General features: G+C 42.6%; 2 protein-coding genes across 3 annotated transcripts in view; one reads left to right on the top strand and one right to left on the bottom strand.

Annotated features, from left to right (window-relative positions):
- Positions 1-1,369: 1,369 nt before the first annotated feature.
- LOC133131677 (uncharacterized) lies at positions 1,370-4,920 on the top strand. Of its 2 annotated transcripts, none has more exons than XM_061247076.1 (2): positions 1,370-1,716; positions 3,553-4,920. In XM_061247076.1, exons 1-2 carry the CDS (start codon positions 1,405-1,407, stop codon positions 4,063-4,065), a joined length of 825 nt encoding a protein of 274 aa, XP_061103060.1. In that variant the 5' UTR covers positions 1,370-1,404; the 3' UTR covers positions 4,066-4,920. The 2 variants fall into 2 exon arrangements, with proteins under 2 accessions (XP_061103060.1, XP_061103061.1); XM_061247077.1 differs by lacking the exon at positions 1,370-1,716 and adding an exon at positions 1,836-1,930.
- Positions 4,921-11,376: 6,456 nt separating this feature from the next.
- LOC133130935 (mothers against decapentaplegic homolog 6-like) overlaps positions 11,377-13,626 on the bottom strand; it is a 24,822-nt gene continuing 22,572 nt past the window's right edge. The window contains exon 4 of the mRNA XM_061245946.1: positions 11,377-12,065. Coding sequence (XP_061101930.1) covers positions 11,443-12,065 — 623 coding nt within the window. The 3' untranslated portion in view covers positions 11,377-11,442. The remainder of the gene's footprint in view (positions 12,066-13,626) is intronic.

The following is a 13,626-nucleotide window of genomic DNA, read 5'->3' as shown; positions in this document are numbered from 1 at the left end:
AAAAACCTAACTGTCCTACTTGTTTTTCCAAATGTGAACAAACATCCATATGGTTTCTAAAAAGTTCAAATGTACACATGTAGGCTATAGCCTAGCACAGACATATGCTATGCTATAAACACAATCTTATTTTGTTAAATTCCATTAATTATAGTCTTATATTAGTTGTATTGGTAAAATCTAAATCTAAGTGATGCAGGCTAAAAGCGTGGGTATAGACTGCTCCCCTGTGGCAACATTAACCAACACACCTACTTTCTGCTTGTATCCAGAAGTAACCAAATTGCAAGCAATCAAGTCTGAAGTAGCCTAGCCTAACATCATTTTAAAGGTGTTTTTGTTTGACAGAGCATATATCCACGTGTTCTTGGGCTTGGCTCGTATCTACTGAACTGTTCGGTTTATGGATCTTGCACGAGTTCACAGACCGGTCTCATAGCTGCCAACTCTCACGCTTTCGGCGTGAGACACACGCATTTGCATGTGCGTGTGAAAACAGGCAGCTATGCGGTCTATAACTGATGGACGTGTCATTGAACTGTGCTCATTGCAGCAGTCAATTAATTTGTAGCTAATAAATGTGATAAATCTAAATAAAATCTTCAATGCGTGTGGGTCAGACGCAGTCCCGGTTCTAGACTTCTCTGGCGGTTGCAATTTCGGAAAAGTTAAAAACTGAATCAAATCAATATTTTTTGTGATCACCCTTCGGCGGAAAAAATGCATCACTTCTCTGAGATAGCCAACGCTGTCCTGCTGATCATTTACATTTACATTATTGGCATTTGGCAGACGCTCTTATCCAGAGCGACGTACAACAAAGTGCATACCCATAACCAGGGATAAGTTCGCTGAAAGACCCTGATCAGCAGGGAGGTTGTTCCAAGCATGTTGGAAACTTGCCACAGTTCTTCTGCAGACTTTGTTTGGCTCCTTGCTTCTGATCTCAGACAGCCTTGATCAAGTTTTTATCTAAAAAGTAAATTGCTTACAGTAATATGTTACTTTTTTAAATGAAATACAAAAATGTCTCTGTAAAATCTTTTGGAAAATGAATGTTTGGAAATCTCAAATGTGTTCTTTTATACTAACACACAAAAAAAGCATATATATTTATATATATATATATATATATATATATATATATATATATATATATATATATATATATGTCTAGGGTGCCTAAGACTTCTGCATAGTACTGTATATGTTTTGTTTTGTGTTTTGTTTTTTCATATACTTTAACCGAAGATGTTCGGCTGTCTTCGCAAGATTACAGGACGTCTCCCCTTCCGAAATTGTACGGCGTCAGAGAGCGGCGTCGATGCAGACCCTGACGTCAGACGCAGACTGCAGACGCAGACGCAGACTCATCTGGGGGTACGAGAGTGCAGCCATAGTGATATGTATGTAGCATATCTGCATGGAGCAATGTCGGGGCTTGTGAAAAGAGAGTCTGACATTTTCCCTTACCCTGAGTTCAATCCAAGAACAACTCAACTTCTAATTGAGCTTACACAACAGCACTGGGATCAGTACAAAATAAACAAAACTCAGTTTTATCAAATGCTGCACGGTGAATTCCTTGCGCACGGATACAATATTTCGGCACAAAAGATCAGGAAAAAGTGGAATAATCTGCTTGTCACTTACAAGCGAACAAAAGACAGAACCAGGTTGTCAGGCGAAACGAGGATTACTTGGGAGTACTTTGAGGTAGGCTACATTAACAAGCTGGCTATCAAACTTCGCTATAGCTTGTCAAATCTGTGACATTTAAAGTGCTGTGACCCACATTAGAACACTTCGTAGACTAGAGCCCTGGCGATTTCCATTTTTTTTTAAAGTGTATCATGACAAGTTTTATAGTAGGCTATCTTCTGCAGCTCAAATATGTAAATGCTGATTCCGCTGGCTACGACTAAACATGGTATGGACGAGATTGCTAGGTTATCGCTGTGTAATAGCCTGTTGTAGGTGCTTCCTGTTGGAGATTATTCAGACATTATGCTTTCTAATGCCGCAGGCAGCAACACATGCATAATTCTCGATTGGCCATTCATGTGTTCGAATTGACGTCAGCGATCGACCAATATCGTTTTTTTCAGCCGATACCAACTAGCCTACCATACTGATAAAATAATAATTGAACTTGGCGCTTGACCGATAAGTAGCCTACAGCCAATAGTCGATGTGGGCGATTCTGCGATTGGGATGCCATTTAGCCCTTGTCTTAAAAATGAAAAATTTTTCAGCAATTTTTTAACCACTGTAAAAATGTGTTTACCCATCTCGGATAAATCCCATTTTAATAAAGTTTCTTTGCTGACAATGACAGCATTTTGCTCACCCCTGTTACACTTTATATATATAATATAAACACAGGCAGAGGCTCAGTCAACATGTCAGTGAGCCTTTTTCAATGATAGGAAGGGATTTACAATGGTCTTGCAACAATGTTTTAACACAAAAATCTTACCTATTGTACCTTTAAGCTCTGGATATGACCATCTGCTAAAGGAAGATAATGGTTAGCAATCGTTAGCTGTGAAGTTCTTTTCGCAGTTGGATTGTATCTCTTTTTTAGCAAATGGATTGTAGCTCCTAATGTAGCTGAAAGTTCACAGATCTTCTTTTGTGTCATTTGTTAACAGTATTGCCTCTTTTCCACTTCTTTCGGAACAGTGTTGTGCAGTTTTGGCTAATTACTTCTACTGCTTATCCATTAAAGATTAGCTTAATTGTATTCATACTACCAATATTTGGTGTCAAGTAATTCCCCCACATTCAATTAAATCAGAGGTTACAACACTGTATCAATGGTAGGGGACAACATATTTACTTGTTATTTGCTTGTTTTGAATTGTGGGTGGACCAGAAGGCAAGTTTTGCACTTCTTGGGAGAATTTCATGGGTTGTAATACCCTAGGCGTTAGTTCCATAAGGAATAAAAAAGTACTCCAAAACAATTACATATTTGACCCAGGTCTGATCAGCAAACAAGGAGGAGGGCCAGGAATGAGTTTGTGAACCCCTGTAATATAGATGATCGAAGTAACACAAATTACATGTGTTTAAACTAAGCTTCATTTAACTAATACAAACTCTGCAATTATGTTATTGGGCTATTCAATACCAACTCCATCAGAATTGGGACATTTTCCTGGCCCTCTATTTTTTTGGCCCCTTTGATGTGTGATTTGCCAGTTGTCAACCAAAAGCAGGAACTTGGTCAGAAAAATCATCCTTAGTTTAGATGAAAAACTTAAATTACTCATAATGAAAGCAAAGGGAAAGCATTCATTGGCCAGATTATGTTCACAACTGACTCCCAGGTAAAGGGAGGGTGGAAAACCGGAAGTTGTCAACCATCTGGGACTGCGATTTTATGATCCCCTGCGGTAGGGGGTGCAGGTTTAAAAATGTTTCAGTTTCTGTACAGACCTCCAGGATATTTAATGGTTGTAAATATTGTGTTGGCCTAACGTATTTCATTTTGGAGGGCGATGGTCGACTCCATTTTCCAACTGTCTTTTTGTGTCTGTTCTTCAGGCCCTCGACAGCATTCTGTCGCAAACAGTGGGAGCGCCGGCGATATCGAGGGCCGCCCTCTCCACGGCGCTCTTTCCAGCAGTTTCCGAGCAGCCCCCGGCACCGGCGCTCGTCTCCCCCTCCCCGGTACCGTGTACGCCCGTTCATTCGCTCACCCGGTACCCCGACGGACGAGGAAGCCACACAGACTCCTGTGTCACCACTGCACCGACGACGTCACGGCAGCACGGCGCAGAGAGCGGCAGGAGGAGGAGCGCGTCGCCGGATGCCACTGACATGTTTTTGGAGAACTACGAAGAGCACGCGCTGCGACGCACAAAAGTCCTGGAGAGCCTGGCCAACAGACACGCGCGGAGAAACCTCGTGGCGGAAAGACGGCGGGAAAGCAGGGAGATGAGGAGGGAGAAGAGGGAGGAGGACATGCTGGCCTGTTTGAAGGACGTGTCTTCAAGTCTCCGCCACATTTCAGAGCAACAAGACCGCATCATAGCTCTGCTGGAAAAAAGACCCTAATTTGTGCCTCTGATTAGTTTTGCATGTGTGCACTTGTAAATATTTAATACAAATGTAGATTATTTTTAATCGGCATAGCTCAAGTCAAAGTGTTTGGCTTGGAAGTCAGGGCTGATCTTGTTTTTGTGGCGTCTCGGCTTGTTAACCCAACTCTTAAGTTAAAAAAGGGAAGTTGCATAGGAATATGAGTGGGTTAATGATGAATTGGCATTTCTCAACAGATTAAATCAATACCCACAGTGTTCTTTTAAAACCCAGATCCTACTTCCTTGTTATATTTCGAGGCAATATAATTAAAGTGAAGTTAAAAGAAAGTAAGATCTGTCTCTTCGACTTACCTATTCAATGGCCATGTCTGAAACAGCCTTCTAAGTACTGTGTCCTCAAAATATGTACTGCTACAAAATATCTACTAAACATACTGGCTACTTATTTTAGTATGCCATCTGCTCTCAAATGCAGACCAGTACACTGGATCTCTAAATGTAGTGTACCTAAAATCCCCAGATCATATACATTTTTGCTGAGTGTATTCAGGAGCACACTTTCCAGTAATCCATACTTTTCAGGAGGTCCCACTGAGAGGAAGAGGCAGAGCCAATAATATGACCATCTGCTAAAGGAAGGTAATGGTTAGCAATCGTTAGCTGTGAAGTTCTTTTCGCAGTTGGATTGTATCTCTTTTTTAGCAAATGGATTGTAGCTCCTAATGTAGCTGAAAGTTACATTCTTCTTTTGTGTCATTTGTTAACAGTATTGTCTCTTTTCCACTTCTTTCGGAACAGTGTTGTGCAGTTTTGGCTAATTACTTCTACTGCTTATCCATTAAAGATTAGGTTAATTGTATTCATACTACCAATGTTTGGTGTCAAGTAATTCCCCCACACTCAATTAAATCAGAGGTTACAACACTGTATCAATGGTAGGGGACAACATATTTACTTGTTATTTGCTTGTTTTGAATTGTGGGTGGACCAGAAGGCAAGTTTTGCACTTCTTGAGAGAATTGCATGGGTTGTAAGACCCTAGGCGTTAGTTCCATAAGGAATAAAAAAGTACTCCAAAACAATTACATATTTGACCCAGGTCTGATCAGCAAACAAGGAGGAGGGCCAGGAAGGAGTTTGTGAACCCCTGTAATATAGATGATCGAAGTAACACAAATTACATGTGTTTAAACTAAGCTTCATTTAACTAATACAAACTCTGCAATTATGTTATTGGGCTATTCAATACCAACTCCATCAGAATTGGGACATTTTCCTGGCCCTCTATTTTTTTGGCCCCTTTGATGTGTGATTTGCCAGTTGTCGACCAAAAGCAGGAACTTGGTCAGAAAAATCATCCTTAGTTTACGTGAAAAACTTAAATTACTCAGGTACTCCCAGGTAAAGGGAGGGTGGAAAACCGGAAGTTGTCAACCATCTGGGACTGCGATTTTATGATCCCCTGCGGTAGGGGGTGCAGGTTTAAAAATGTTTCAGTTTCTGTCCAGACCTCCAGGATGGTTACATGTTTATATTTAATGGTCTCGTCCAATAAATCAAAGAGGAATATGTGGGGGCTTTTTGTCACAGGGCAGATATGTTACGACACTTCCGCAGCAAGTGGAACTGTTATTGCTCTTTTAAGTACTTCTTGGGACTTCAGTGGTTTGCATCTTGCAGTGTAGCCTCTGTAAATGGTAAATGGTTGGCATTTATATAGCACCTTTATCCAAAGCGCTGTACAATTGATGCTTCTCATTCATACACACACACAAACTCCACACACCAACGTTGATTGTCTGCCATGCAAGGCACCAACCAGCTCGGAGCATTTTTAGGGGTCAGGTGTCTTGCTCAAGGACTTTGATCCGGCAGGGATCAAACCAGGAACCCTCTGACTGCCAGACAACTGCTCTTACAGCCTGAGCCAATGTCGCCCCCCTATATTTCTGTTCATGGTGCACAGTGGTTATTGACAAATCCACACCTGACTCCTGAAGAGTGTGTCTGATCTGTCGAACAGGTGTTTGGGGATTTTTCTTTATTATAGAGAAAATAAATTCATCAGCTGTGGAGGTCTTCCTTGGCCTGCCAGTCCTTTTGTGATTAGTAAACTCACCAGTGCTCTCTTTCTTCTGAATTATATTCCAAACAGTTGATTTTGGTAACCCTACGTTTTTGGGTGATATCTCAAACCATTTTATTCTTATTTCTCAGCCTCATAACGGCTGCTTTGAATTTCATTAGCACAACTTTGGTCCTCATGTTGATAAACAACAAAGGAGATTGAAAGACTAGGTGCTGAGAGCTCTCTTATACCTGCAATTAAACACACCTGAGCAACTAGAAACACCTGTGAAGCCATGTGTCCCACACATCATGGTGCCCTGAAATTGGGGGGACTATGTATAAACTCCAAATTTCTACATGGTGAAACCAGAGTGTATAAAAATACCTTTCTGTGCACTTTAACTGCATGTTAATTGTGTGATTCCAAATCTAGATATTGTGGCAAACCAAGACACAATGATTCTTTGTCCCAGACATTATGGAGGGCACTGTATATAGTCTGGGGATTTTAAGTACACTACATCTAGAGAAAACTTTGTACTACAACTTTCTCATCCAGTATACTCAATTTTTATAATGAATAGTAGGCAAGTCAGCTGTTTTGGCCATGGTCTATGAATAAAGGTACTGGCTACATTTTCTGCAGTACGTCCACTTGGGGGCAGTCAAATGTAACTAAGCCAGAATGATCCCATGGAGTTATCTGTGAAGGAGGTCTGCTTTATACACATGGGTGAATGAAAGAGATAAAGACAAACTCTTTATTAGTATCATTTATTAAGCTTGTTCCAAGCTCTGCAGTCATCAAATATATTGGGATGTAGACTTGATTATTGGACCTGATGTGTGATACATTAAATGAAGTAGACAGGGGCCTGTATCACAAGGCAAGATTACTGACTTAGCTGGATAACTGCACTGAGTAAAACCACAAACCGCTCTTTTTGCTTCAGTCCATGAAAAGAAAATGGCACATCTATCACAGCTCATTGGAAGGGTGGCACAAAGACAGCCTTTACTTATTTGAAAGGGCTTATTTGAAAAGTATTAAACCAGGGGCGCCAATAATTGTGGAACCTGTTTTTTGGGGGAAATATATTTTGAAACATGTAAGACTTTGGTTGATTCCATTGAATCATTAATAAATCACACTGCTTTACACATGTTGGAAAATAAAGGTTATGTCAATAACTGTATTATTTTTCAGTTTACAGCATTCTTTGTGCATATTTATCATTAGGCAATAATTCTCAAGCCCACTGTACAGGACCCTGATTCATTTGCTCTGTTTGTTTTCTCAGCAGTAGTCCTCATGATTGGTCCTGGTGGACTACGGCACTTAATTAATCAATTAAAGCAGTTCATTACACAGTTAGCTCACCTTACTTGGTTTCTTAGGTCAGAATTGGTTGCTAGCGAAAACAAAAACCAGCACACCCTGTTGCTCTCCAGGACCAGGAATGAGGAGTTATGTTCTCAATACGCTAATGTAGGCTAGTGTTTTACATAAGTACAATACAAAGTTTGATCAAAATACTGTACACAACCACTGGTACACGATGACATCAAATCTTGTTTTCCAGGGAGTTGATGGAAAACATTTTGGTGTGAAAATACATAAGTATTACAATTTTATGCATGTTTTGGAATATATAATTTAGGAAATGTTCATATGGTTATGAAGAATAGGCCAAATTGAAGTGAATTTTGATTTAAGTTTGTTTTTAATGTTCAGTGAGTGCAGACACAAGGCCCTGTACAGGCCTCACTGTCACAGGTTAAAGCCATAAAGCATCATTAGGGAACTATGACCTGCATTCATATGTGGTTATTGAATGGACGAGGGAAGTCTGATCCTTGACCAGCACTCTGAAATGCTTTGTGAATAATGCCCCTGAAGTCCGCAGTAGCAGGAAACAGTTTGTTCTGCCTGGGATATCATAAGGAAGCATTGCTTAGGTCACCCATGTAATTAGTTCTACCCAACGATACTGTCAGGTTTTGTGTTTTCACGATGTTGTATTTCTGCGTTGCATTTCCGTGTTTTAGTACCCTCTGTGCACACCGTAGTCTGTCTGGCTGTTCAGTTGACTCCATTCATTCGTTCCACCTGTTTTTCACTTCCTGATTGTTTCCCCACACCTTATTGCTGTTTCCCTCTTGTTACCTGTCTTATATAACCCGCTCGTTTTGTATGTCTTGCCGACAGATTATGTGTCTTTTGCTGTTTCAGCTGTTTCTTATTAGTCAGGTGTATTCATTCACTTCATCATTAGTACATTGGTAAGCTTTCAGTATATAGTCTTGATTCTAGACTTATGATTGCCTTTGGAGTCTGTTATTGTTGTTTGTCATCATGTGGACCAGAATTGTGCCAATGAAACTCAAGGAAGCCATTATGAGGCTGAGAAATAAGAAAAGAAGGTCTGCATTCTAACCTCATATAAAACAAATTAAGTCACATTAAAACTCACACTCTCCCCTCTATCATAACAGAAAATATCCCAAGCTGGCTACAACTTGGCACATGGGGAATACAGTAGACACCTACAGGTTAACAGTTGCTATCAATGAGAGAAACACTGCTCCTCAGATTGAGATTAACTCACCTGTGCTACTATGATGCAAATCATGTGCCAAATAGTCACTGGCCCTCCTGAAGTACTGTATGGCATGTAGGGTTTAAAATAGTCACTGGATTTCCTGGAGTATTGCATAAACTGTGGGGAGCTAATGCAGATGCTTTGGATCTAAACTACATGTTTTTAAAATTTAAAAACATTAAAAAAAACATTTAAACTAAAAAACATTTAAACTAAATGTTAACATTTTATTTTAAGTTTCAGCAGGATATTAAACATGCACATACAGTGCATAACAGGTAATTATGCTGGAGCTCCTCATCTTTACATATCATTACGATGTAATGTAAAATGACTGGGACAGGCAAGGTCGGTGGTTCGAATACGAGTGTAGCCACAATAAGATCTGCACAGCCGTTGGGCCCTTGAGCAAGGCCCTTAACCCTGCAATGCTCCAGGGGAGGACTGTCTCCTGCTCAGTCCAATCAACTGTACGTCGCTCTGGATAAGAGCGTCTGCCAAATGCCAATAATGTAATGTAATAATGTAATGTAGTAATTGTGTATTACCAAGAGGGGGCACCAAAGCATAAAAGATACAAGAGTGCACTCGCCTGTACTTACGCTGTTGGCTCAAATTACCGCTTAAAGTTAACTGTCTCCAGTTCATCCTTCCATGCTATTAACACGATGCGTAGGACACCATAACATCTCCTAATGAATCTGTATATTGATGTGAAATCTTACCTTTTGTAATTTGGCTTGATTGTATTGCAGTTTGTTTCAGAGACAGAAATAGTTTGGCCCTCCTACAAAATGGTAAAGAGTTATTTTAAAGGAGAAACGCATGCAGTCCGCTAATCAATGCCATGTGTTTACGCGGCGTCTCCGTCCGCTCGCGCTCCCAACGAAGCTACAATGCGGAGCCGAGTTGTTTTCACTACTTGAAAGGAAAAAACAGGATGTTTGTTCCACAGATGCCCCCGAACTCACAAATAAAAGCCTGCAGCCGCCTACTTCGTCTTCTTAAGTATATCGGGATTAGGTCCCTACACTCACGCACTGCGGTTTGTTGAGTAATCGGTGTGCTATGCGCTGCAGTTCCTTGCTACCCAATATTATGGCCTGCCAACCAATTCCAGCAGTGACCTGGGCTCTTTTCCATTAGCGTAGATATAATGCCGTTGGGGGGTGGGGTGTGGTGAAGTATATTTCTTCTCTATAACCAGAAACGGACCCAGTCCCCGCTTGTGCTGTGTGACTGAGAAGTTGAAGCTCTTTCCTGGAAGGATTGGATAATCCGTACAAATGCTATATATCCCACCCAGGGGAACTCAGTCATATTGTACAAACCATAAACTGCCACATCTCACACATATACCTATACACGCACTGTGGAGGCCTTCAGAACTCCTTAGCCTCCATTCAATATTTCATCTCCCTCCCCATTCACAAACACACCCTGCATTCTGACAACCAATTGCAACAAAACATGATGTTCATTCAACCCAGACATTCATGTATGTAGATTTGATCAATGCATTGTTCTCTCTGCATGGCCCCAATTCTGTGGGGGTACACACTGATATGCTTGGCTGCAATTTAAGCCACTAAGCCTCATATTGTGCAATAGGGTTTACTTTAAATACACAGAGACCAGGCTGCTGGGTGGGGCTACTGTAGGCTATGGATGCTTCCAAGAACTGTTCTGAGATCAGCTCACCCACTCTAGAAGCTAGCCTTAACCACTGTCTGAGAAAAGCTTTGGCTGATCCACGGTTATCGGGGGGTGCTGTGGAAACACTGACAATTTAAAATTCCTTCATAAAACCCAGTGGAAATCCTGTTTCGTTGGCAGGCCTATTATAGACAGAACTAGGCCAGGTTACCATGGTTCTCCAAACCAACTCCAGGATCTGGTCATGTGGCTTGTCCAAACAGAAACACAAGACCCATTTTGCTGGAGTCATTTTTCGAGAAGCTGAGCAGGAAAGGAGTTCCAACAGCAGAGAAATCACACTCGACTGCATCTCCTCCTCCTTAACTCTCCATCCCCCACTTTTCCCTTGCTCTCTCCATGTCTCAATTTCTCTACTTCTGCTATCCCTAATCAGCTCTCCTCCATTCTCTCTTAAGCCCTTAACTTCTCCACCTCACCATGTATGTCTACATTCCACCCATCCTGCCCCATCTCTCTCCTACTTTCCTCTCCCTCTTCTCCACTTCCCTCATTATAACTCCCTCTGCTACCCCTCCCTCCTCTTTCTTTCTTTCTTCCTTTCTCTCCCCGCCTGTCCCTCCCATGTCTCTAACTGAAATCAGACACAAACACATGTAACGTCTTAATACCAGTACTTTATTATCCAGTCTGTGGATGGTAGGAGCTGTCGTCGAGGCAGTAAGAGCAAAAATTATAACCCCAAACTCTATACTTCCTATTTTCATTGTGTATTTGAAATTAGCCCAAAGTGCATTTTCGGTTTTATTTTCCTCTTCTACACTGACACATTGCACCATATATAAATAATTACATTGTAAAAATGACTCAGTATTTACAAGTATAATATATATATTATATATATATATATATATATATATATATATATATATATATATATATATATATATATATTTTCATATAATAAAAAACTTTATATTAAATCTAAGGTAGATGATTATTTGGGATAGGATTTTTGCGTTTTTTGCGCTGAGAGAAAAGCAGTTATTGCAGAGGAGGCTTTATTGCAGTTGCTGCTGTCTGTCATGTTTCTGGTGGAGTAGGATCTCCAGCCAGCAGGGACAGGAAGTGATGCACTGCCGGGAGTAGCAGGAGCCCCAGCCCTTGGCGAAGCTTATCCGGACGCTGTTGGGGTCGAAGGGGCCTTCGGCGCGGGCGAGGTCGGGGGCGGAGGAGGCCGGGGGGGCGGTGGGGTTCCTCGGGGGTCGGGAGCGGTGGTGGTCGAACACCTTGGCGGAGTACCCCGGCGGGACCTTGAGCACGGGCAGGCCGCGGCAGCGTGGCGGGTCCAGGGTGGGCGAGCTTACGAAGATGGGGTGCTGGCTCCGGTTGTAGGCCCACACGCCGTCGGGCTCCCTGCTCAGGAGGATGCCGAAGCCGATCTTGCTGCGCGTGCGGCAGACCGCGCCCCTGGCCTTGCCCCCGCTCCCGTCCCCAGCACAGCCCCCGCGCTGCTCCAGGCCCAGCTGGCCCAGACAGAAGCCCGTTCCCTGAGGTAGGTCGTAGAAGATGCTGACCGAGTGCTCGTGCACCGCGTACAGACGGCCCACTCGGGACCGCAGCTCCCAGTATGCAACGCTGCACCAGTGGGTCTGCTTCGCCGCGTCCGGAGACGTGCCGGAGTCTGAGGGAAAGGGAGGGAGGGACAGAGAGAGAGAGAGAGGGAGACAGAGTGGGAGAGAGAGGAGGGTGGGACAGAGTGGGAGAGAGAAATGGAGGGAGGGAGGAGGGAGGGAGAGAAAGAAGGAGTTCAATTTCATCTGAACATTGAGGAGCTATACATTTAAGTACATCCCCACATTATATAACATAAAAAGCCACTGGGTATTCATGCTTTACAGCATGCACTATTACCAATATTTACTCAAACTATTTCACGCCAGTAACACACAACAAATAAGGAGAGAGGGCGAGAGATAGGAAGAATGTTATCACAGCCTGGTATAATTCACAGCTGCTCCATCCATCAGGGTCATAAATAATGAACTATATGGGATTCAGACCCGCAGCCCTGTGTAGGTTGTGACATAATTCTGGTCTTTCCTTGCCAGGTTTGAATCCCGATATCTCTACATTCACCCAACAGATTATGTCCTGACCTTCATAAAGGATGATGGCAGAGGATTCTATCACTATAGTGGCTTCAGAAAGTATTCAGACCCCTTAATTTTTTTGCACACTTTATTGTGTTGTAGATTGTGTGGTTATTTGCGTTATTGTCGCCAAAGCGCTGTACAATTGATGCTTTTCATTCACCTATTCATACGCACACTCACACACCAGCAGTGATTGGCTTCCACGCAAGGTACCATGGGTTACCATAGGATAGGTGTCTTGCTCAGGGACACTGCAACACACCCAGGGTGGGATCAATCCGGCATCAGCTTTGACCAGTTTGGTCATTCTCCTCTGACCTCTCTCATTAAAAATGCATTTTTGCCTGCAGAACTGCTGATCGCTATATGTTTTTTGTTTTTCGCACCATTCTCTGCAAACTCTGACTGTTGTGCGTGAAAATCCCAGGAAATCAGTAGTTTCTGAAATATTCAAACCACCCTGTCTGGCACCAACAATCAATGGTCAAAGTCACTTGGATCACATTTCTTCCCCATTCTGACATTTGGTCTGAAAAACAGCTGAACCTTTTGACCACGTCTGCATGCTTTAATGCATTTAGTTGCTGCCACATGATTGGCTGATTAAATATTTGCATCAACAAGCTGGTGTATAGGACTACCTAATGGGTAGGTGAGTGTACTGAGCCTACCATTCCTCAACATCCCACAAAACTCCACACCAATGCCATGCCAGGCCATAATGCACTGTGCCCCATAGCACCGGCAGCTAATCTACATTCTCTTGTGTGGCAGTCTGATGAACTTGTGGGTCAAGTTAGCCTCAAAAGGGCCCCCTACAATGCAGCCATGTTTATAAAATACGAGGGGGTACAGCAGGGGCTAAGAAGAGGGGTAGAGAAAACTGGAAACAATTACTGAGCTTCTGCTCCTGATTAACCCAGCCACTGTTTAACAGCCCTGTCCAGCCATTAGAGAAAAGGCTTCTGTTGCTCCTCCTCCTCCTGCCTGCTGTCCACAGAACATACCAGCGAGCCCCACATGAGACTCCACACCCCACTCTCTATCGGTACAGACCTTTACATGACCACCACCTCCCTCTCCCTGTCT

This window comes from Conger conger, chromosome 6, assembly GCF_963514075.1.
Source record: "Conger conger chromosome 6, fConCon1.1, whole genome shotgun sequence".
NCBI lineage: Eukaryota > Metazoa > Chordata > Actinopteri > Anguilliformes > Congridae > Conger > Conger conger.
The sequence above is the reverse complement of the archived record's forward strand: the minus strand, read 5'-3'. Positions and strand labels throughout refer to the sequence as shown.